We start from the raw sequence: 25,601 nt of genomic DNA, 5'->3' as shown, positions 1-25,601 counted from the left end.
AAACATAAAACCATCTTCCAGTGTGTCGATTGGTTACAAAACGTCTGTACATTCTCACCCTAGTCTTCACTTACAATTTATATAGAATCTCGTATTATCAATCTGATATATGTATGTGTGTGTGTGTGTGTGTGTGTGTGTGTGTGTGTGTGTGTATATATATATATATATATATATATATATATATATATATATATATATATATATATATATATATATATATACACATACATACATACATATATATACATATACATATACATATAGTGTCACAACCCCTGGTAAGCCCTAATTATGGGAGGAAGCTTTATTTATTTATCAGCACAAATAAAACACACACACACACACACACACACACACCACACACACACATATATATATATATATATATATATATATATATATATATATATATATATATATATATATATATATATATATATATATTAGATCAGTGTTTTTCAACCTTTTTTGTGCAAAGGCACACTTTTTTCATGAAAAAAATCACGAGGCACACCACCATTAGAAAATGTTAAAAAAATTAACTCTGTGCCTATATTGACTATATATAAAGTAATTTTCCCACGGCACACCTTACACTATGTCACGGCACACTAGTGTGCCGCGGCACAGTGGTTGAAAAACACTGTATTAGATAATTCAAATCCCAGTAAGGGTATGGCTAGCTGATGAGAGCTAAATAGCTTGAAATAGATCTATACTAGTCTCCCTTTATTTATTTATCAGCACAAATACAACATATATATATATATATATATACACACACACACACACACACATACATACAATTGTTATCATTGTTAAACATTTATTTGACTATAACTACCATTACTTCATTTTATGTGGGATATTCTAAATTTTGAGTAAATTTATATTATGGCATTTCATTACATCATCCTAAATCCATCCAGTAGTAATACATCTTTATAGAATTCTCTAGCATATTTCACTTCCATATTTTTTTTGTCTAACCATTGATAAGTCCCATGTTTTATAGAATGGTTTATCTTTGGTTACAAATCTGAGGGTTGAGTGGGCACCTCCTTCCCCTTGTCCAGAAAAGACCGTCTTATCTATCAGTACAGGAATCAGGCTGGAAGCACATCATGGACATGAATAAAATGAATGTAGCACGTTATGTGTTGTTACCTGTCCTCACTCAGAGGAATTGAAATCCATTGAATGGATTTAGACTGATTGTGGAATTCTGGGAGTTGAAATCTACAGGACTTAAAGTTGCCAAGGATTGGACACCCCGCTTTACAGCAAAAATGCCATTTTCTAGATCTTCTAATGTTGCTTCAGAACCCCAGAGCCACATGACCTTAGACAGCACCAGGGAAGCAGAGTGGATGAAATCCAGATAGGGATAGTATCAGGGGTGGGTTCCTGCCAGTTCTAACCTCTTCTATAGAAGAGGTTCCACAAATCTACAGTGCCATTTAGAACTGGTTACAGCTCTCTCCTCCCGCCCGTCCGCACATCATCAAGATGAAGAATGAGAGGAGGAATTCTGGGAGTTGAAGTCCACAAGTCTTAAAGCTGCCAGGTTTGAACACCCCTGGGGTTTTTTCTTCTAAAGGGTTAGGTGTGCAACGGTCTTGTAACTTGACAGCTTTAAGACTTGCACTCTTCAATGCCAGAGTTCCTGAGCCAACATGCCTGGAGGAGGAATTCTGGGAGTTGAAGTCCACAAGTCTTAAAGCTGTCAAGTTTGAACACCCCTGGGAGTTTTTTTTTCTAAAGGGTTAGGGGTGCAAGGGTCTTGTAACTTGACAGCTTTAAGACTTGCGTGCTTCAAAGTTTCTGAGCCAACATTTTGGTTGCTCAGCAAGAGTGTTGTTAAGTGAGTTTCACCACATTTTACAAGTTGGCCATGCCCAACCAGTCACATGGCTGGCAAGCCACTCCCACAAAGCAGGCCACACCTACAGAAGAGGTTCTAAAAAAGTTTGAAACCGACCTCTGGATAATATGCTCTGAATATTGTGCTTCGGACGAGTCTAATAAAGGTGTGATTTTATGCAGAGTTGCAGTGCAAAGATTCTAGAGAAGACATTTGACCAGTGGTTGAGATATAAAGATGACTGCATGAAGAAGATGGCAAATGATCCTTATCCTTCAGGTGAGCAATTGTGTCTTTGGTGGACTGTCAGTCATAGAAAAAAGAAATGGTGTCTTGCAGGTAATATTACAGAATAACAAAAGTTGGAAGGGACCTTGGAGGCCTTCTAGGTCAAGCCCCTGACCAAACCCCCTGGCCAAATACAGGATATCCTGTATTTTAGACAAAGGGCTCTCGAATCACTTCTTGAAAACCTCCAATGATGGAGCACCCATGAGTCTGGGAGACAAACCATCGCAATGATTAATTCTTCTCACTGTCTGGAAACTTCTCCTTAGTTCTAAGTTGCTTCTCTCCTTGATTAGTTTCCACCCATGGCTTCTTGTCCTGCCCTCGGGTGCTTTGGAGAATAGTTTGACCCCTTCCTCTCTGTGACAGCCACTCAAGCACTTCAAGAAAGTTGCTGTCATATCAACCTTAATCCGTCTCTTCATTAGCCTAGACCAGTGATGGCGAACTTTTTCGGCATCGAGTGCCCAAACTGAAACATGCGTGCATGTGTGTGCACTGGAGCACGAGAAACCCGAAGACCAGCTGGCTGGCGCGCACATGCCTGTTTTTTTGCCGGTTTTGGCCATTTGGGGGGGCATTTTCAAGCCGTTTTTTTTGGGCTGTTTTCAGGCTGTTTCTTGGCTGCCTGGAAAATGGCCTGGAAAATTACCCCCAAATGCCTGAAAAAGCCCCCCAAAACAGCCTTTTTGGGGGGTGTTTTCCAGGCTGTTTTCCAGCGCTCTGGTGCCCGCATAGACCAGTTGGCCAATGTGCATGTGTGCTGGAAACCGGAAGAGCAGTTGGCAAAGGCGCACATGCCTACAGAGAGGGCTCTGCATGCCACCTCTGGCACGCATGTCATAGGTTCGCCATCACAGGACTAGACACACCTGGATGGATGGATGGATGGATGGATGGATGGATGAATGAATGAATGAATGAATGAATGAATGAATGAATGAATGTTGTTATTTTAACCATTCAGTTGTATCTGACTCTTGACAAATTTATAGGCAAATGCTCTCATGCTACCCTGTAAAATGCAGCTTCTTTCAATTGTTGGATGTTCATCTTTGTATCAGTTTTGATGTTATCAAGCCAACGTGTCCTTTGCTTGCACCCTTCATCTTGTTCAGCTTGTTCATTCCTAGCATCATTGACTTCTGCAATGAATTTGCCTGCAGGACATGGCTAAAGTAAATCAGACGTAGTCTTGTGATTTTATCTACTAGTGATGCATCTGGTTTTATACCATTCAGCACCTCTCTGTTGGTTGATCTGGCTGTGTTCTGACCTAGGCTTCCCCTAAAAGCACAACACAGAGTCCTGGTACCGACAAAACTGGGTACTTGAGAGACCGCTTGCTGCCAATTACCTCCACCAGACCGATTAGATCCCACAGACTAGGCCTCCTCCGAATTCCATCTGCTGGCCAGTGTCGACTGGCGACTACCCGGAGGAGAGCCTTCTCTGTGGCTGCTCCGACCCTCTGGAACGAACTCCCCGTGGAGATTCGCACCCTCACCACCCTCCAGGCCTTCCGCAAAGCCCTTAAAACCTGGCTGTTCCGACAGGCCTGGGGCTAAAGAACCGTGCCCCTATCTCGAATGGTATGATTGTTGCGCTTTTAAATTATGTATTGTTTTGTGTTGTTGTCAAATTGTTTGTATCCCCCCTTCCCTTGTTTTGAGTTGTGAGCCGCCCTGAGTCCCCCTCGGGGGAAAAGGGCGGCATACAAATGAAATAAACATAAACATAAACAAAACCCCTTTTATTAAACGAATGTGAGTTCCTCTCATTCACCTTCAGCAAAGGCTTGGCAAACAGTCTTTCAAAGGAGTATTTATAACCACAGACCTGATCTAGCTTGGAAAGCTGCCATGTAAATATTTTACAAATGTGGGACTGTGCAAGGAAAGACTGGGCACAGAGTCTCTGAGATTCACGGACAGATCTTCACACTCCTGAAATGAATCTAATGACTGACTGACCAAATTGTTTCCTGCAAAAGCCCCCTCCCCTTTCGCTCCTCTTTTATTTCCTATGGGAGGGGCCAATCACCTTCCACCTGTGACTTTACTCCCAAGTCAGCCATGATTTCTGAGTTGTTCTTTTCTTCTGCAGTTCTGCACATGTGCACACTGGGAACAGGCTCCAGCTGTTCCTCTGCCTCACTGCTGTCTAGTTCCATAGGCGCCTGATCACTGCCAGATGGCCTCGGCTCCCTCTCTGCCTCTAGAGCAGAGCCCTTGTCTGAGTCATCCCCAGCCTCCAGGGCTGGCCCATGCTCCTCCACAACCTCCTCACTGCCCAACTCTGTTGCTAGCTCCACTGGCGGGCCACAACAGGCTGTCCATGGTATACGGAACAATTTAAGCCAGGAATGAATGAATAGTTGAATGAACAAAGGTAGAGAGTTTCATGGGATCAATACTGTTGACTGTGAAGACTTAGATGCCTGTGGGTGTTCTAGTCCTCTACCCAGTTAAATCACGGTCATCCTACCCAACCAGTCTTGCCTCTGTGTCTTGCAGGCCTCTTTTGCAACCGGACATTTGATATGTATGCATGCTGGCCAGATGGGAATCCAGGAGCTACTGTCAACGTATCTTGTCCTTTCTATCTACCCTGGTACGAGAAAGGTAAGCCAGGTTGGGATTTGTGGAGTACTTGGAGAGGGATCAGCAAAGCATCCCAAGTGGATTGTTTTAAAGTCCTGAAAAAGAAAGAGTGCTCTCGATGCACATAAGATGATGGATGAACACCTAAAATGCTATACAGTTCTCTGGCTCCAGGTGTAATTACATTGGAACCTATGAAATAGGCAGGATGTCCTTAGCCAATGCTCTGAAGGTCAATATTCCAAATAGCATCCAAAAGTGAATCAGAGTCCGAGGCAAAGGATAGCTTAAAGTCCCAATTTATTAAGAGAGCCACGTTGGCACATCTGGGAAAACCCAAATCTGAAAGCTTCCCGGTTTTCCCCACCCAGTTGAAAGTTCAAGATCTTGCCCCCACACCAGTGGTGGGTTTCAAATTTTTTTAGAACCTCTTCTGTAGGTGTGGCCTGCTTTGTGGGAGTGGCTTGCTGGCCATGTGACTGGGTGGGAGTGGCAGTCAGGTGACTGGGTGGGCATGGCCAACTTGTAAAATGTGGTGAAACTCACTTAACAACGCTCTTGCTTAGCAACCAAAATGTTGGTTCAGAAACTCTGGCATTTGAAGCACGCAAGTCTTAAAGCTGTCAAGTCACAAGAACCTTGCACCCTTAACCCTTTAGAAGAAAAACCCAGGGGTGTTCAAACTTGACAGCTTTAAGACTTGTGGACTTCAACTCCCAGAATTCCTCCTCTCACTCTTCATCTTGATGATGTGTGGACAGGCGGGAGGAGGGAGCTGGAACCGGTTCTAAACAGCACTGTAGATTTGTGGAACCTCTTCTATAGAAGAGGTTAGAACTGGCAGGAACCCACCGCTGTGCCAAGGTGGCACAGTGGTTAAATGCAGCACTGCAGGCTACTGCTAGATCAGCAGGTCAGCGGTTCAAATCTCACCGGCTCAGGGTTGACTCAGCCTTCCATCCTTCCGAGGTGGGTAAAATGAGGACCCAGATTGTTGGGGGCAATATGCTGACTCTCTGTAAACCGCTTAGAGAGGCCTGAAAGGCCTATGAAGCGGTATATAAGTCTACTGCTATTGCTATTGCTGCTATTGCTGCCCCACACCCACAAGTCCATCACATGGTCCAATCTCCCACTGCCATGCTGGCAGCTTCCACCCATCCAGTTCCGGTCAGGTGCAGAGGTGCAGAGACAAAGGATGACTTTGGCTTTCTAGAAAGAATGTTGTTATGGCTACATACCATCTAATTCTATACAATCCCCCCTTCCCATTTTCCCACAATAGAAAAGGCATAGTAGAATAATAGAAAAGTGTGGCGGGCCTAAAATCCACAAGAAAATGTGGCTACAGTCCTGACCCTGTACATGCTTTCTAATTACAAGGAATGGTTATTTGCTATACACCTTTTGTGGCTGAGCCTATTTTTCAAAAGCGCCATAGATTACAGTCATAACAACAGCACTCATATCCATGTATATGTGCAGTGCAGGATACTTTGCACTTACCCAGTATAAGATCAATTCAATCGTTATCCAATGTTATTACGAACACGCAAGGGAAAAGAAATGTGCATTCCATCATGTTATTAGACAGATTGATTAGATTAAATTAGATTAGATTTAGTTTATTTGTATGCCGCCCTTCTCCGGGAGGGACTCAGGGCGGCGAACAACTCAAAGGGGGAAAAGGTAACATAAAGCACAATACACATAATTAAAATAAACAAGAATCACACAACCATACAAGTCGAGAGGGGAAGGGAACTCATCAACCCCAGGCCTGCTGGCACAGCCAGGTTTTGATGGCTTTCCGGAAGGCCTGGAGAGAGGTGAGGGTCCGAATCTCCGTGGGGAGTTCATTCCAAAGGGCCGGAGCTGCTACAGAGAAGGCCCTCCCCCAGGTGGTAGCCAGATGGCATTGGCTGGTAGACGGAACCCGGAGGAGGCCGATCCTGTGCGATCTAACGGGTCTATGGGAGGTAATTGGCAGCAGGCGGTCTCTCAAGGAAGATTGCTTCCAAGATAACACGGAAGCTAGCTTGTTCATCTCCTCCCTTTTCCAATGAAAAGACAAGGATGTGAAAATTAAAATTAAAAATCCATTATGCCAAAAACATCCGTATTATAAAGGGCTCGTCCAATCTAACCTTTGTCTAACTGTTCCGCGTTGTTTTGCTCCATGAAAATCGAACCAAATAATGTACTAAACTTCAGCAAGGAACAGTCTGCCAAAACATCCTAACCAGATGTGGGTTCCTACAAACCAGTAGTAACTTGGCAGCCTGGGTCGCTGGGAAACCGGCAGGTCTGCCACACCCCCAAACTGGTTCTCCTCCTCCTCCTCTGTCGGCGCCATCTTGATTTTCAGTTCTGCACATGCGCAGAACAATTTTCACTGCAGAAATGAAGGGTTTCCCCCCCTTTTTCTAACGTTTTGCTCATGCGCAGACCTTATTAGTTGGAAACGTGCATGTGCGCAGAGCATGCGTTTGGTGTGCGAACGAAGCGAACACACATGCACAAAATGTTTTGTGCGTTGAACCGGCAGTAATGCCGGCCGCCATCCATCCATCCCTGATCCTGAACCATCTCCTGCTTTACATCATCCCCTGATGTCTTTTGAAAGACTTGGCTGGAGCTGGGCAGCACTCAAAATTGAACTAAATAAATAAGCAATATATATATTTAAAATATATATATACTGGATTATCAACTCCCAGAATCCTCCACTAACATCACAGAAAGAAGGATGGATATTCCTCCCGCTCTTTCTGGGCTACTCAATAAGGCTTTCTTTGATAACTGCTCCACCTGGTGACTATAAGAGGAAAAGCAGATGATTGTAGACTAGCAGAATGCGGCGTTTACATTAGTAGAGCAGTTGGGATCTCTTAAAAGATTCTAACCATGCCCGTTTTTTGGTCCCAGGTGGATCCTCAGAAATATAAAAGTTTGTACGAAGTGTAGGAAGTTAGCACCCACCCCTCTTCTAGAAAAATGAAATATTTTAGGAAATATTAAAAGGACGGAATATTTCCCCCTAAAAGGGAGGCAGAAACTCTCACACACACCCTTGTCAATGGGCCATTAAGGCCTGAGCTGGACTATTCTACATAACAAAGATCTACCTCCTTCAGGCAGAGCCATCATAGGAATCCCAAAACCCTTTCATTACATCATCACCCAGCAACAGCTCAACCAAACTTGGGTCTCAAAAGACAGACATCCTACAAAGTTAGCTAAGACCCCCGCCTCCTGGGAGTCTGACCACCAATTAGAATACATTTCTTACACAGGAACAGGAAGCTCCAAGGCAGGATTGAGGAGAGGGTATAAAACTCAGACTCTCTCAGCATCGCTTCCCTTTCTCTTCAAGATCTTCAAGGCATGAGACCCGCCTTTCCCCTCCACCTCCCCCCCCCAGGACCTCAAACCATTGTGGTCCTGTCCACCATTAAAACTATCTTTCCAAACAGCCTCCATGTTTCCAGTATCTTTCTCCCCATTTGAAATTGAACCCAGATGGAGCAGTTCAGTGGTTTGAATCCCTAGTACAGGTCTCCTGCATGAGCAGGGGGTTGGACTAGATGACCTCGAAAGTCCCTTCCAATTCTGTTACTGTTAAAGAGCCTCTCTAGGTTCTAAAGCTCTTGAGATGTTGTAATCTCTTGGTGGGACTCTTCAAAACAGCCTCCTTCTAACCTGAGGTGCTTGTCAGCGTTCCAAGTATCATGTAGAATTAAATCAGAATCCAAGGCAAAATGGTCCTTAAAGTTCCAATTTAATAAAGCGGACATTTTAGCACATCTGTGTTAATCCCTATTCTGGAAATTACATCAGAATTCCACCCAGTTAAAAGTTCATGATCTTGTCCCCACACCCACAATCCATCACATGGTCCAATCTTCTTCTTCCACGCTAGCGTCTCCACCCAGCTGCTTCCGGTCAGGTGTAAAAGTGCGGAGACAAAAGATAACCTTGGCTTCTAGACAAGAATGAAAACAATACATTTCACAATCCTACTCCTGTCTATTCCCCCCTCCCATCAACTATACTAATAAAACAGCATAATGAATTAAGAGAAAGTGTGACAGGCCAAAATTCTAAAAGGAATATAATTGCAGGCCTGACAGTGCTCTTAAAAGTTGTGGGACTTCACTGCCCAAGATTTCCTAACAATATGGGCATTGCTGAGACTTCTGGCCACGTGAGTGGTATGTTCACACATGCAATCTCTCCCTCTCTTCATTGCTTCCCACTCTGGCTCCTTGAGAGCCTCATGTGGGAAGATGATGACTAATGCAAACCTCCCTTTTCATAACCTAAGATCCTGCTGATAGAGCACATTTAATCAGATTGTTGCAGATTAATCAGTTGCACAGACACCTTAACCCAGTTATTTGGTCCAGACAACCTCTCTTCCCCCCCCCCCCATCACCCATTATGTCATGGTAATTGACACCGAATGGATCTGTGAGGGATGAACTCCTAGAGAGGCCTTATGAAAAAGGGCTTCCCTAGGAATTCCAACTCAAGAACAGATTTAACAGATAAAGAGGTTTGGAAGGAATCATGTAAGTCATCTAGTCCAAACCCCGAACCTACACCATTTCTGATAGATGGCAGTCCAGTCTCTTCTTGAATATTTGAGGGGCTGCCACAGAGAGGAACTTTCTGACAGAGCAATCAACCCATGGAACAGAAGTTGCCTTCGGAAGTTGTGAGGGCTTCATCACTTGAAACTTTCAAGAAGAGATTGGACTGCCATTTGTCAGAAATGGTGTAGGATCTCCTGCTTGAGTGGGGGGTTGGACTAGATGACCTTCAAGGTCCCTTCCAACTCTGTTAATCTGTTATCTGTTAAAGCCTCCAGGGATGAAGCTCCCCCAACTTGTGAAGGCAACTTCTGTTCCATGGGTTGATTGCTCTCACTGTCAGAAAGTTCCTCCTTGTTTCTAGGTTGAATCACTCCTTGCTCAGTTTCCATCCGTTGTTCCTTGTCTGGCCTTCGGGTGCTTTGGAAAACAACTTGACCCCCTTCCTTTCTATGGCAGCCCCTCAAATATTGGAAAGCTGCTATCCTGTCTCCCCTGGTCCTTCTCTTCACTAGACTAGCCATGCCTAGTTCCTGCAACCGTTCATCGCATGTTTTAGTCTCTAGGCCTTTGAGCATCTTTGATACCTAGATAATTAACAGTGTTCGAAGGGACCTTGTAGGTCATCTAGTCCAACCCCCTGCCCAAGCAGGGGACACCATTTCTGACAGATGGCAGTCCAGTCTCTTCTTGAAAGCCTCCAGTGATGAAGCTCCCACAACATCTGAAGGCAGCTTCTGTTCCATGGGTTGATTGCTCTCACTGTCAGAAAATTCCTCCTTATTTCCAAGTTGAATCTCTCCTTGATCAGTTTCCATCCATTATTCCTTGTCTGACCTTCAGGTGTCTTGGAAAATAGCTTGACCCCTTCCTCTCTGTGGCAGCCCCTCAAATATTGGAAGACTGCTCTCCTGTCTCCCCTGGTCCTTCTCTTCACTAGACTAGCCATGCCTAGTTCCTGCAACAGTTCATCGTATGTTTTAGCCTCCAGTCCCCTCATCATCCCTGTATTTGACTCCTTCTTTTCTGCCTATAGGACAAGGGGTGAAAAACCAAGCGGACAGATGTAGAGTCCTTGCTGATTCTGGCTCTTTGTGCTTGCAGTTAAACATGGGGTCGTGACCCGCCAATGTGGGCTTGACGGGAATTGGGTGCTGCTGAATGGGACGGCCTTTTGGCGCGACCACATCCAGTGTATGGATGAGATGGAAGCCACCACGAAAGAGGTGAGAAACAAAGTCACTTAGAACTGATAGTCAGGATAATGATTTATGGGGGCTGCTCTTCAGCTTTCGAGAAAGGAGTAGTTTCAAGGTTATGAGAGGTGATCATACCACATCCAACTGTGTTGGCGAGGCCACACTTGGAATACTGCATCCAATTCTGGTCACCTTGATACAAAGATAAGTAAGTAAGTGAATATGGAAGAAAGGAAGGGAGGAAAAGGGAAGGGAGGGAGGGAAGGAAGAAAAAGAGAGGGGGGAGAGGGAAGGGAGGAAGAGGGAGATAGGGAAGGAGGGAGGGAAGGAGAGGGAAGGGAGGAAGAGGGAGATAGGGAATAGCAATAGCAATAGCAGTAGACTTATATACCGCTTCATAGGCCTTTCAGGCCTCTCTAAGCGGTTTACAGAGAGTCAGCATATTGCCCCCAACAATCTGGGTCCTCATTTTACCCACCTCGGAAGGATGGAAGGCTGAGTCAACCCTGAGCCGGTGAGATTTGAACCGCTGACCTGCTGATCTAGCAGTAGCCTGCAGTGCTGCATTTAACCACTGCGCCACCTTGGCTCTTGGAAGGAGGAAGGGAGGGAAGGAGGAAGGGAGGGAAGGAGGAAGGAAGGAGAAGGAAAGAAAGGGAGGGAGGGAAGGGAAGAAAAGAGAAAAGAGAAAGGGAGGGTGGGAAAGAAGGGAAGGAGAGAGGGAAGGGAGGAAGAGGGAGATAGGGAAGGAGGGAGGGATGGAGGAAGGAGGGAAGAAAGGAAGGAAGGAAAAGGAAAGAAAGGGAGGGAAGGGAAGAAAGGAGAAAGGGAGGGTGGGAAAGAAGGGAAGGAGAGAGGGAAGGGAAGAAGAGGGAGATAGGTAAGGAGGGAAGGAGGGAGGGAGAGGGAAAAGAAAAGAAAGGGAGGGTGGGAAGGAAGAAAATGGGAGTGCAGGAAAGAAGGGAAGGAGAGAGGGAAGGGGGAAAGAGGGAGATAGGGAGGGAGGAAGACAGGGAGGAAGACAGGAAGGAAGGATGGAAATCTGCTTTAGATAACATACAACTGATGAACAATGCAAAGGATTTGTTTTCAGGTTAGCAGTTTCCATTTTACATTGGTCAAGGTTTGCATCGGAAGCCCCCCTCCCCACCTTTATAATGAGTGCCCTCCTTTGTTGTACTTCATGGAGCAAACCGTAAATTGACTTGCCCTACACTAAATCAATCCTCTCATTCTCCCACACACTCATGCTGCCAATCATCCGGTTCTACCTCTCCTCCACCCCAAACTCCCATTGGTGGCTACAGCTCCTTTTCGCCTGCTTGATAGGCCTTCTTCTTTCTCCTGTAGGAAGCAGCTCATCGCCTTATGGTCAGCTTCAAAGTCCTCTACACCGTGGGCTACTCCCTCTCGCTCCTGGCCCTCATCTTGGCTCTATTCATCTTGACTATCTTCAGGTAATGCTGCTCAGAAGAGCTGAGGAAGCTTCCAAGCACCAAATTTGGAGAAGATTCAGACCACAATAATATAGTGCCGTGTTTCTCAACCTTAAGATTCCCCTCACACATACTGTATGTGATAGTCGTTCCTGACTCTAGGGGGCGGTGCTCCATTTCAAAGCCAAAGAGCCAGCGCTGTCCGAAGACGTCTCCGTGGTCATGTGGCCGGCATGATTCAACGCCGAAGGGGCACAGAACGCTGTTCCCTTCCCACCAAAGGTGGTCCTCATTTTTTCTACTTGCATTTTTACGTGCTTTCGAACTGCTAGGTTTGTCAGAAGCTGGGACAAGTCACGGGAGCTCACTCCATTACACAGTGCTAGGGATTCGAACCGCCGGACTGCCGACCTTTCTAATTGACAAGCTTAGCATCTTACCCCCTGAGCCACCGTGTCCCTAGCAACTTTAAAATGTGTGGATTTCAACTCCAAGGATTCCCCAGCCTGGATAGAGCTGTCTGGAAATGTCTGAGAGTTGAACTCCACACATCTTCAAATTTGCCAATGTGGCGAAACACTGATACGGAGTGGGGTCCTTCCTTCAACTGTGCATTGATGATGTTACCTAGTTTGGTCATGAAAGGTCTGCAAGAAACAACTAAACTCAGAGAGCATTAGGGACCCCACGGTTACCAATATTCTCTTCTATCGGTACTTAATACAGGGATTATTTTAACCTTTTCCCTAAAATTAAACTGAAGTTTGCCTTTCAGTGGCTAAGATGTTGAGCTTGTTGATCAGAAAAGTCGGTAGTTCGGCGGTTTGAATCCCTAGCGCCACATAACAGAGTGAGCTCCCGTTCCTTGTCCCAGCTTCTGCCAACCTAGCAGTTTGAAAGCACGTAAAAAATACAAGTAGAAAAATAGGGACCACCTTTGGTGGGAAGGTAACAGCGTTCCGTGTGCCTTCGGCATTGAGTTATGTTGGCCACATGACCACGGAGACGTCTTCGGACAGCGCTGGCTCTTCGGCTTAGAAAGGAGATGACAACCGCCCCCTAGAGTCGGGAACCGGTAGCACATATGTGTGAGGGGAACTTTTACTCTTTCCTAGAATAAAAATTGCAATCTATTTTTTGATATACACACTAGCACGCTTGTGGAAGAGGAACCTTTACCTTTATCTTAAATCCATTATTCAATCCCCTACACTCTGAAATAATGAAGACCAAAGCTTAACCTTCCTCTTTGTGATATCTTTTCAAGAGTGGAAACGATTTAGCTGGCCTTTCTTCTCTTAGCCATTTTTCTCAGGGCTAAATATGTCCATCTGTTTCTGCCTTTCTTTGTAGCGTTCACTTTTTGACCTTCCTTTCCTTCTGGTTGCCGTTGTCTCAATCCACTCCAGTTTCTCTGAATTCTTCTTAAAATACGGCACCAGGGCTACATGTTCACAGAATATAAAATGGAGGAGTTCCTTCTCTTCATTTAAATGTTGACGGAATCATCCTCTTGTCAATCTTTTCAGAGATGATCCCTTGGGTTTCTGTTGAGAATCTTTTGTAGAAATGTTAAGGTTCTTCTAGACCCGGGGTCAGCAGCTGGTGATTTGGGGACCACTGGTGGTCCGTGAGAACATTTTGGTGGTCCATAGAAAAATTATTTGCATTTTTTATATTGCACTAAATACTTTTTATCTTTTTAAAAAATTCATACCAGTGGTCCACAGGATCTAAAATTATGAATTTAGTGGTCCCTGAGGTCCGAAAGGTTGGTGACCCCTGTTGTAGACCAAGGGTCTCCAACCTTGGCAACTTTAAGACTTGTGGACTTCAACTCCCAGAATCCCCCAGCCAGCTTTGCTTTGCTGGCTGGGGATTCTGGGAACTGAACTCCACAAGTCTTAATTTGCCAAGGTTGGACACCTCTGCTGTTGATTGTTCCAAACCCATGGCTGCTCAATTCTCCTTGAAAGCCCCCAATAAGAGGAAACTCTTCCTTCAATTGATTCCACCCTATCATGAAGGTTCTCACAAAAAATGTTGTCTATTAAGCTGATGTCATTATGACAACTCTGCCTATTGATGGTCATGTTCCCTTGGTCTTTCAGGAGACTTCGCTGCACTCGGAATTATATTCATGCCAATCTTTTTGCTTCCTTCGGTCTACGGGCCATATCGGTGATTGTGAAGGATGCTTTGCTGGAGAAGATGTGGGGAAGGGAGACCTTCCAGATGTCTGACTGGAAAGACTTACTGAGTCACGAGGTACGTACCATCTTCCCAAGGGTAGTTTCAGACAGTGGAGGTTAAAGACCCTAGAAGGACTTTTCTCATAGTCATGTGTTTTAAGCCAGGAGATCACGAGGATTGTCTGGCAGTCATTGTAGAAGTCATTGTCCAGGAGATCAGAAGCTTCTTCCTTATCCTCCAGTGGGAGTTAAGTTCCTGTCATCCCAAAGGTGCTTTTTCAGCGTGGCATGACAAAACCGCGGTCCACTAAAGCGTGCCCGATTAAACCACATCGCTGATGTCATCAGCAGCGCGACAACAGCGACCGCGGAGAAAAAAGGGCGCTTTAAAAAGTGCTTTGAAAGCAAGCCGATTCAAGTTAAGGTAAGGGTTAGGTTTAGGGTTAGGGTTAGGTTAAGGGTTAGGTTTAGGTTTAGGGTTAGGTTAAGGGTTAGGGTTAGGTTTAGCGTTAGGTTAAGGGTTAGGTTTAGGGTTAGGTTTAGGGTTAGGTTTAGGGTTAGGTTTAGGGTTAGGTTTAGGGTTAGGTTTAGGGTTAGGTTTAGGGTTAGGTTTAGGGTTAGGTTTAGGGTTAGGTTTAGGGGGGTTAGGTTTAGGTTTAGGGGTTAATTTTAGCTTTAGCGTTCACAGCGTGCTTTTTTCGTCGCGCTGTGATGACGTCAGGTATGCAGTTTCGTCGAGCGCACTTTAGTCGAACACGGTTTTGTGGTGGAACCCTTTTTCAGGAGGCAACTGGACTGTAAGAAAGTCCAGTTGCCTCCTGAAAAAGCATCTTTGGGACGACCATGACCTGGATGACGGATAATCTCTACAGACTTTGAGCTATACAATTTGGGATGGACACCCTTTGAATGGTGTGAGACCAGGAATGGATTTCCAGAGGAAAAATTGCCGACTACAGAAACCAGGAACGTTACTCAGGTGACCCTGAGGACACAGATAAACTTCCAAGTGCTTCAACGACCATCTAAAAGGATGCAAATGTCAGCTGCCTGCAGGGAATATAAATCCTTCCACTCTCCACCATTCAGTCAGAGCTGAAGAAGCTGCTTGGATGAGAAGTGAAACGTCTTCACAAGAAAGTCCAGTTGCCTCCTGAAAAAGCCCCTTGGGGATGACCATGACCTGGATGACTGAGAATCTCTACAGACTTTATATTCCCGTCCTAAGACTTGTAGCCTACGTCAAACCTCTCCTTGGATCCAGCTGGCTTCACACATTAAACATGAGATGCCACGACTAGCTGAATAAACCACAATTGCCTGGGCCTACAGGATTTGCTGAGACATGATCCCTGGTTTGCACATCCTTATCATCCGAATTCACCCAACAAACTAAGCCAAAACTACTCAGGTTACAGTTTAGATTGGCGTTTGGACTAAACAGATGGGAGAATGGCTCAGGTGGGATCTGCACTAGAGTTAACTCAACGTATTTTGCTACCTGGTGTTCTGAACTAGGCTTCCCAAAAGCACAAAGTGACTCCTCGTCCCGATAAAACCCCTTTTTCTTAGGTTCAAGGGAATTCCTCTCCAGCAAAGTCCCGGCAAACAGTCTTTCATGAGGTTTTATAACTACAGACCTTGATCAGGCTTGGAGAGCTGCCAGGCCGATATCTCCCAAACGCCATGCTGTAGCAGCAATTACTTGGCAAGAAGTCAGGCACAGATCTTCATTCACTCTAAAGAATTGAACTAATTGTCTCCTGCAAACTCAACTCCCTTTCCCTCCTGCTTTCCCTTTTCCTCCGTGAGCTGCACTGGCTTCCCATTGGTCTCCGAACCCGCTTCAAGGTGCTGGTCGTTACCTTTAAAGCCCTACATGGCTTGGGACCTGGATATCTGCGGGACCGCCTCCTGCCACATACCTCCCAACGACCCATAAGATCCCACAGGCTGGGCCTCCTTCAGGTACCGTCGACCGGGCAATGCCGATTGGCGACTACTCGGGGGAGGTCTTTCTCTGTAGCTGCCCCGGCCCTGTGGAATGATCTACCCGCAGAGATCCGGACCCTTCCCACTCTCTCGGCCTTCTGTAAAGCCACTAAAACCTGGCTGTTCCGGCAGGCCTGGGGCTGTTGACCCCAAATACGATCCAGCCCCATTCAGAATGGAGTGCATGATGTGTTGTATTTTATATCTATCTTTCTTCCCTGTATCTTACTTTTTTTCTTCTTTGATTATTTTTGTATTGTAAGCCGCCTGGAGTCCCTACAGGATTGGGCGGCATATAAATGTTATTAAACTTAAACTTAAACTCCTCTTTATTCCCTATGGGAGGGGCCATTCACCGTCCACCTGTGGCTTTACTCCCGAGTCAGTCCTTGTTCCTTAGCTGCTCCCTTCTCCTGGCAGCTCTGCTCATGCGCACATCAGGAACAGGCTCCAGCTGTTCTTCTGCCCCACTGAAATCTGACTATGAAGGCAGCTGATAAGTGTCGGACAGCCCTGGCCCCATCTCTGCCTCTGAAGCAGAGCTCTCTGAACTTGGTGGCTTTCTTGCAGATGTTTCATTACCAAACCAGGTAACAACATCAGTGCCACTCTTTCAACGCTTGTTTTCTCTGCTTCCTTTCTCTTAGGCTGCCATTGGTTGCCGGGTGGCTCAGGTCTTGATGCAATACTGCATTCTAGCCAATCACTATTGGTTTCTGGTGGAGGCCGTCTACTTATACAAATTGCTGATTGGCGCCGTGTTTTCAGAGAAGAATTACTACACCCTGTACCTCTACCTTGGCTGGGGTGAGATGAAATGAGGGAAGAAGAAGGTGGTTTGTTCCTTTAACGTTGGGGGCCACGATTCAAATGATTTCAGTCTTCCCCATTATGCACAACGTATTTGGAGGACATGAATAGAATTTAGAACAGAATAACAGAGTTGGAAGGGACCTTGGAGGTCTTCTAGTCGAGCCCCCTACCTAGGCAGGAAACCCTACACCTTACATCAGTGGTTCCCAAACTTGGCAACTTTAAGACTGGTGGACTTCAACTCCCAGAATTCTGGGAGTTGAAGTCCACCAGTCTTAAAGTTGCCAAGTTGCAGAGCTGGCTGGAGAATTCTGGGAGTTGAAGTCCACCAGTCTTAAAGTTGCCAAGTTGCAGAGCTGGCTGGAGAATTCTGGGAGTTGAAGTCCACCAGTCTTAAAGTTGCCAAGTTGCAGAGCTGGCTGGAGAATTCTGGGAGTTGAAGTCCACCAGTCTTAAAGTTGCCAAGTTGCAGAGCTGGCTGGAGAATTCTGGGAGTTGAAGTCCACCAGTCTTAAAGTTGCCAAGTTGCAGAGCTGGCTGGAGAATTCTGGGAGTTGAAGTCCACCAGTCTTAAAGTTGCCAAGTTGCAGAGCTGGCTGGAGAATTCTGGGAGTTGAAATCCACCAGTCTTAAAGTTGCCAAGTTGCAGAGCTGGCTGGAGAATTCTGGGAGTTGAAGTCCACCAGTCTTAAAGTTGCCAAGTTGCAGAGCTGGCTGGAGAATTCTGGGAGTTGAAGTCCACCAGTCTTAAAGTTGCCAAGTTGCAGAGCTGGCTGGAGAATTCTGGGAGTTGAAGTCCACCAGTCTTAAAGTTGCCAAGTTGCAGAGCTGGCTGGAGAATTCTGGGAGTTGAAGTCCACCAGTCTTAAAGTTGCCAAGTTGCAGAGCTGGCTGGAGAATTCTGGGAGTTGAAGTCCACCAGTCTTAAAGTTGCCAAGTTGCAGAGCTGGCTGGAGAATTCTGGGAGTTGAAGTCCACCAGTCTTAAAGTTGCCAAGTTGCAGAGCTGGCTGGAGAATTCTGGGAGTTGAAGTCCACCAGTCTTAAAGTTGCCAAGTTGCAGAGCTGGCTGGAGAATTCTGGGAGTTGAAATCCACCAGTCTTAAAGTTGCCAAGTTGCAGAGCTGGCTGGAGAATTCTGGGAGTTGAAGTCCACCAGTCTTAAAGTTGCCAAGTTTGAGAACCACTGCCTTACATCATGGTAGAGAAACCCTCATTACACTCAGGATACCCTTGGGGAGGCAGATGGAGACGAGATGCGATCACCCTTACCAATCTTTGTCTTCAAGCACAGGAACGAGGTCTTTGTAGCTAATAGTTCGACTCTATGTAAATAGGGATGTTGCAACTGGTTGTAAGGACTGGCTGTACGACACTTTTTTCAGTGCCATCGTAACTTCAAAAAGTCGCAAAACAAATGGTTATAGAAGTGAAAGACTACCTGTTCTCTTCTCCGTCCTCCTTTTATTTTTATTTTTTTTTTCTCCTTCCTTGAGTCAGAATAATAGAGAGCACTTTATTGCGCCATTTTGAAATCTACAGAACTGATTCCGGTGGCAAAATTTACGTTCCCTGGGCAATTTCCCCTCTTCAATTGGATCCATTCAATGGTTTATGGAACCCGAGACTGACTTCTTGGGTGCAATGTTTTCGGTGCCTAAGAAAAACCAGTAAAATAAAACAGACAGGAACCAACTTGTTGGAGAGAGAATAGCCAAACTGGAGGGAGGAGTCAAGTGGGGAATTAGCCTGGAATCTTCACATAGGCACAAAAGGGCAAGGCCTGACTTTCCCTTTAAATGCCATTGAATTTTAACTTGTCTAGCTCAGAGTCAAATTGCCAGTCTGGGAAGGTTCCTGGGAAATGGCCATAAGCAATAAAGTAGCTACCGCATTTTTTGGAGTATAAGAGACACCTTTTCCCCTCAAAAAAGAGAGTAAAAATCTGGGTGCATCTTATATATTGAATACAGCATTTTTTGTCTCCCCAAAACCCTGCCTCCTTTGCAAAAATGGCCATCCAGAGCCTTTAGGGGGCTTCGAGAATGTTCCTGAGAGCTGAGGAGGGCAAAAATGAGCAAAAAATGGGCCGTTTTTTGCTTGTTTTTGCCCCCCAGCCCCCAGAAGCACTCTATAAGCCTCTTAAAGACTATGCATGCCCGTTTTGAAAAAAAAAAAACGGGCCCGCAGATTGCAAAAACTTTTTTTTATATTTGCCTCATCAAAATCTTGTTGTGCGTCTTATACTATGAAAAATACGGTAGTTGAATTCTTCACATGTGGATCTGGTTGTTCATGTCTGACACACCTTGCTGGCTGATTCTCATGATTGTTTTGTCTTTTTTAAAAAATAGGGACCCCTGTAGCCTTTGTGGTACCCTGGATGGCTGCCAAATACTTGAAGGAAAACACAGAGTGAGTCTGGGGATGCTGGATGGGAACCAATTTTCAGCAATGTTTTTTGGCAGAAGCTCATGTAGATGGTAGGCCTTAATAACAATACACAATATCACTGTTGTGGCCCACCAGCGGCCAGTGGAGTTGGCAGCAGAATCAGACAGTGAGGAGGGTTGGGGAGGAACCTGAACCAGTCCTGGAGTCTGGGGAAGGCTCTGATGAGGGTTCTGTGTCGGAGGCAGAGAGGGGGCCAGAGCCATATGCCAGTTATCAGCTGCCTTCAGAGTCAGACATCAGTGAGACAGAGGAACAGCTGGAGCCAGTTCCCACTGTGCGCATGTGCAGAGTTGCCAGATGATGGGAACAGCTAAAGAACAGGGGTCGACTTGGGAGGAAGGCCACAGGTGGACAATGAATGCCCCCTCCCAGAGGAAATAAAAGAGGAGTGAAAGGGGAGTGGAGTTTGCAGGAGACAATTAGTTCATTCGGTCGTTAGATTTGTTTCAGGAGTGTGAAGATCTGTCCGTGAATCCCAGGGACTTTCCTTGGTCACCACTGCATTTGGAAAATATTTACATGGCAGCTTTCCAAGCTAGATAAGGTCTGTGGTCATAAATTCACCTTTGAAAGACTGTTTATCAGGCCTTACTTAATGTGAATGAGAGGAATTCATGTTCGTTTAATAAAAGGGGTTTTGTCAGAACCAGGAATCTGCTTTGTGTTTTTTGGGGAAGCCTCTAGGTCAGAACACCATCAACAGTCTGTTAGAACATTTATCTGTGCTATGGATGATCAGAATATGGTCTTATTTATGTCCAATGGCTCCCTTATTTTGAATACTGCAGGTGCTGGGGAGTTAATGAGAACATGGCTTACTGGTGGATTATTCGTATCCCTATTTTGCTGGCATCTATGGTAAGCACTACTCCGGCTGGAATGGGAGGGAGATGACAGGCTCTGGTGCAGTCTTCTGTTTTTGAAAGTCTATCTTAAACGTTGAAAAAAAGACTGCAATCCCCATCATTTTATTACCGTATATACTCGAGTATAGGCCGACCCGAATATAAGCCGAGGCACCAAATTTTACCACAAAAAACTGGAAAAGTTATTGACTCGAGTATAAGCCTAGGGTGGGAAATGCAGCAGCTACCGGTAAATTTCAAAAATAAAAAGAGATACCAATAATGTTTTTGAATATTTATTTCAAAGAAAAACAGTAAACTAGCGGTGTATTCAATGAAATACTTCACTCACCTCATGATGCTGATGTCCCGCTGTGATGATGATGTCCCGTGCAGCCGCGGGAGCGATGTCCCGCCTCCTATGACACACGGCACAGTGATTCCTATCATTGGATCACTGTACCAGAGGAGGTGGGACATCGCTATGTGGCTGCTTGCCATAACAAGGAGGAGGTGGGACATCGTTGCAGAGCGGCAGGAGGGGGAGGAAGGGGAATCGTAAGACAGCCCTGCATTACATTAGAACGTGAGGAGGGGGGATGGTGCGGTGCGCGCTGCGCGGCAAACTGACACAGAGGGAGGGGAAACTCACAGGGGCGCCGGGCCATTCACAAGTGTCACCCAGCGGCATGGCCCCGCCCCTTTTTCTCCTCCATTTCGGGCAAATTTTTCACTGACTCGAGTATAAGCCGAGGCGGCTTTTTTCAGCCCAAAAAGTGGGCTGAAAAACTAGGCTTATACTCGAGTATATACAGTATGTAATGTTGAATTGATTTAGAATAGAATAGAGAATAGAATAGAAAAGAAAATAGAATAGAAAAGAAAATAGAATAGAAAAGAAAATAGAATAGAAAAGAAAATAGAATAGAATACAAAAGAGAATAGAAAATAGAATAGAATAGAAAATAGAATAGAATAGAATAGAAAATAGAACAGAAAATAGAATAGAAAATAGAATAGAAGAGAATAGAATAGAAAATAGAATAGAAAATAGAATAGAATAGAGAATAGAATAGAATAGAGAGTAGAATAGAATAGAAAATAGAATAGAATAGAAAATAGAATAGAAAATAGAATAGAGAATAGAATAGAGAATAAAATAGAAAATAGAATAGAAAATAGAATAGAACATACAATACAATACAATACAATACAATTCTTTATTGGCCAAGTGTGATTGAACACACAAAGAATTTGTCTTTGGTGCAGATGCTCTCAGTGTGCATAAAAAAACAAGATACACTGGTGAAGAATCATCAGGTACAACACTTAATGATAGTCATTGGGTACAAATAAGCAATCAAATCATTCTAAGAAACAATTAATATAAATCTTAAGGATACAAGTAACAAAATTACGGCCATACAGTCGTAAGTGGGAGGAGATGGGTTATAGGAATGATGACAAGACTAATAGTAATAGCCATGCAGTGAATAATTTGACAGTGTTGTGGGGATTAGTTGTTTAGCAGAGTGGGGGCATTCGGGGGAAAACTGTCCTTGTGTCTAGCTGTAGAGCCCTATAGCAGTGAACCTTTTTCCCCTTTGGTGCCATTTACAACCATTACAGTGTCCCTATGGTCATGTGATCAAAATTCAGATGCTTGGCAACTGACTCCTATTTATAACATTTTCAGTGTCCTGGACTCATGTGATCCCCTTTTGAGACCTTCTGACAGGTAGAGTCAATGGGAAAGCCGGATCCACTTAACAACCATATTAGTAACTTAATAACTGCAGTGATTCATTTAATAACTATGGCAAGAATGGTTGTAAAATGGGACAAAATTAAATGCCTCACTTAGCAACAGAAATTTTGGGCTCAGTTAATGGTCATAAATTGAGGACTGTCTGTATATATAAACATTTTATTGTAGAAAGACCCTTATTTTTCCAGTTTCAATTGCTCTATGGAAGTTTGAGGGATGCCATGGTTCAGTGGCTAAGACGCTGAGCTTGTCAATAAGAAAGGTCGGCAGTTTGTAACGGAGTGAGCTCCCATCACTTGTCCCAGCTTCTGCCAACCTAGCAGTTCGAAAGCTTTTAAAAATGCAAGTAGAAAAATAGGAACCACCTTTGGTGGGAAGGTAACAGCATTCGGCCTTGAATCATGCCGGCCACATGACCATGGAGATGTCTTCGGACAGCGCTGGCTCTTCGGCTTTGAAACGTTTTGAAAATTGCTTTCTCAAGAGTTCAGCCCATAACAGAGGTAAAAATATGAAATCATCGCTGATTTCATCTTTTTAACCTTATTCTGGAATGAAAATAGTTTTTCGGAAATCTCAGCCACCTTCTAATGCATGCTTCCTTTTCCTTCCCAGATTAATCTGTTGATTTTCATGCAAATTCTCAAAGTGATCCTGGCTAAGTTACGGGCTAGTCAGAAGGACTACACGGATTATAAATTGCGGTGAGTTGAGATCTCCAGGCCAGCAATGCTGGTTTGATTGTAGCTTCCCAAGCAAAGGTGGTTTATCTAGGCCTGATCCTGCCCTATTCCTTCTGACATCTCTGTGCTCTCTTGCAGGTTAGCCAAGGCCACCCTCACCCTCATCCCCCTCTTTGGGATCCATGAAGTGGTCTTCATCTTTGCCACAGATGAGCAAACCACGGGAATCCTGCGCTACATCAAAGTTTTCGTCACACTTTTCCTCAACTCCTTTCAGGTAACTTTCACCTCAATGCCATTCCGATTCATCTTTCAGATATTTACGGTTGGATCCAGGGGTGGGTTGCTGCTGGCATTATTTCTGGTTTTGCATGCAAAAAACAAAAAATGTTACTTGTCCCAGCTTCTGCCAACCTAGCAGTTCGAAAGCATGTAAAAAATGCAAGTAGAAAAATAGGAACCACCTTTGGTGGGAAGATAATAGCGTTCCGTGCGCCTTTGGCGTTGAATCATGCCAGCCACATGACCACGGAGATGTCTTCGGACAGCGCTGGCTCTTTGGCTTTGAAATGGAGATGAGCACCGCCCCCTAGAGTCGGGAATGACTAGCACATACATGCGAGGGGAACCTTTCCCTTTTTAACAGGATACCAGCTTATACCCAATTCTGATATCTATCTTAGGCCAAATCCAATGCATTGTCCAATCAGCACAATTTTAAGTATCGTGACAGATGTGTGTAATAGATAACACGTTCTATCTACTACAGGGGTTCCTGGTGGCTGTTCTCTACTGCTTTGCCAATAAGGAGGTGAGTATCCCCCCCCTCTTGACCCATCACTAATTCTGAACAGCTTCAGAGGGTCCCTTCAGGCTATCTCCCACTTTAGATTAAAAGAGCATTTGCAGGAGACGGTCTGCACCAGGGTTTCTCAACCGTGGCAACTTTAAGACCAGTGGTGGCATTCAAATTTTTTTTACTACTGGTTCTTGGTGGGCATGCAAAAAACAGGGGAAGGATATTGCAAAATCCCTATTTCCGCCTCACCCCATTAACCTGCTTTCCAGCTCTGTTCTTCTATGCAGGGCAACAAAGGAAGACCCAGCCGATTGCTAGAACTGGCCAGAACTGGCTGAATACCGGAATACTGATTTCAACTCCCAGTATTCCTGGCCAGTTTTGCTGCTCTAGACTGAGAGCAATTAAGGGCATCTTAATTGACTATGTTTAAAAAAAAATAGAGGGAAGGAATCTACAGTGTAGGATTTCGGCTTTACAGAGTTACTGTAAACTTACAAGAGGAAGCCTAGATATTAATACAATTCTACATCTTTTCAGATCTATGTTTACAGAGAATATTAAGGTTCAGGTAGCGGGCTTGGATTAGGGAGGCCCAGGTTCAGGTGCCCATTCAACAAGCAGGTGACAACTTTGGGCCAGTCGTTCTTCCAGTCCATCCTATGTGTAATAAAATGGAGGAAAACACCAGCCTGAAGATAGCGAGTGAGACCTCACCAAAATGTTGCCAAGACAATCTCAATCTTGCAAGGGAAATGACCCGAATACAATAAGACCAGCATATGTGTGTTTGTGTGTGTGTGTGTGTGTGTGTATTCCAGCATAACTCTGGAATGCCTCAAGCAATTTCAACCAAACTCGATACAGAGATGACTTACTCTCTGGAAAAAAAACACTGTGGGGGCAAGACACCCCTAACACTCCTTGGGGGGTGTGTGTTAAGATACAGCCTGTTGTGCCTTTAAATGGCTTCTACCATACTGGCGTAAAATGGCTTCTACTGTACAGCACAGTGGAGTTGCCATAGAAATGGCTTCACAATACTCCACAAGGGGGCTCCCTCTGGTAATCCAACATTAGAAATTACATTTGGTCCGGACATTTTCCCCCTATAAATAAATACCCAGGAAACGCTGGGTTATCAGCTAGTGACATATGAAACACTATGCTAAGAGAAAAGGCAGGATGTAAATATAATTTTTTTTTAAAAATGCATCCATCTTTTCAGCTATTCTTGGATATCCGAATCACCAATTAATTTTCTACAAGTTTTAGTCTCCAAAAATTCCAATATTCCTGGGTAGGGAGAGCTAAATGCTGTGAGGTCCAGGAAGAAACATGGACCCTCAAACATTCTTGTTGTTCCAGGTGAAATCTGAAATGAAGAAGAGATGGCAGTTGTGGAAATTGGACCATCCAGCGGTTAGCTACAGTCAGTGAAGGGGATGATATGGGATTTGGTATATATCATACAGCAAGAATGTGCAGAAGCTGTTCAGATAGACCTTGGAACTGCTCCGATTGGATTGTTGCTGCTGTTTAAGGCAACGATGACCTATTCTGGAATGATGCTGTTTGACGGATTGCTATCTTCACTCTCTTGAGGCCAAAGTCTGGGGAAAGATGCTTGAAGATGAGGAGGAAGTTCTGAAGAATATGGTGGGAGAACTGTTGGGAACCAACAGCAAAAGGAACCTTGGAAGCTCTTCAAACAGCATTGCATGCATGTATCATGGACCTTAATTTGCTCAGGATTCAACTTTTATTGGTTAGACTTGAGGGCCTTAATGCTCTCCAGGCACAAACGTATTGCGTTCTGCTCTTATGCCTTTCATATAGCAAGATGTGGCAGCCCTTGGAGGTGAAAGGACAGATCTTCATTTTCGTTCCCGAACATCCTGGACCAAAGGGGAGGAATCCAGAACAGCTTTTCATCAACTGATGACACATCTTGCTCCCTACTCAAGCAATGGCCAACTTACCACTTATCTAGCTCTATCTTGGGAACTTCCCTAATATCTACACCGAGATTCAGTGCCGATACCACATAACGGGGAGATGGTTTGAA

General features: G+C 44.8%; 1 protein-coding gene across 1 annotated transcript; it reads left to right on the top strand.

Annotated features, from left to right (window-relative positions):
- The first annotated feature begins 1,992 nt into the window (after window positions 1–1,992).
- Window positions 1,993–24,973, top strand: LOC116517993 (glucagon receptor-like). The gene is made up of 12 exons (XM_032231198.1): window positions 1,993–2,146; window positions 4,672–4,779; window positions 10,458–10,579; window positions 11,903–12,009; window positions 14,100–14,256; window positions 16,820–16,979; window positions 19,339–19,399; window positions 20,227–20,296; window positions 22,667–22,755; window positions 22,873–23,011; window positions 23,504–23,545; window positions 24,902–24,973. The coding sequence occupies exons 1-12, from the start codon at window positions 2,044–2,046 to the stop codon at window positions 24,971–24,973; spliced, it is 1,230 nt and encodes a 409-aa protein (XP_032087089.1). The 5' UTR covers window positions 1,993–2,043.
- The last annotated feature ends 628 nt before the right edge of the window (window positions 24,974–25,601 follow it).

Source organism: Thamnophis elegans, chromosome 14 (genome assembly GCF_009769535.1).
Source record: "Thamnophis elegans isolate rThaEle1 chromosome 14, rThaEle1.pri, whole genome shotgun sequence".
Lineage (NCBI taxonomy): Eukaryota > Metazoa > Chordata > Lepidosauria > Squamata > Colubridae > Thamnophis > Thamnophis elegans.
This window is presented reverse-complemented; position numbering and strand designations above follow the sequence as displayed.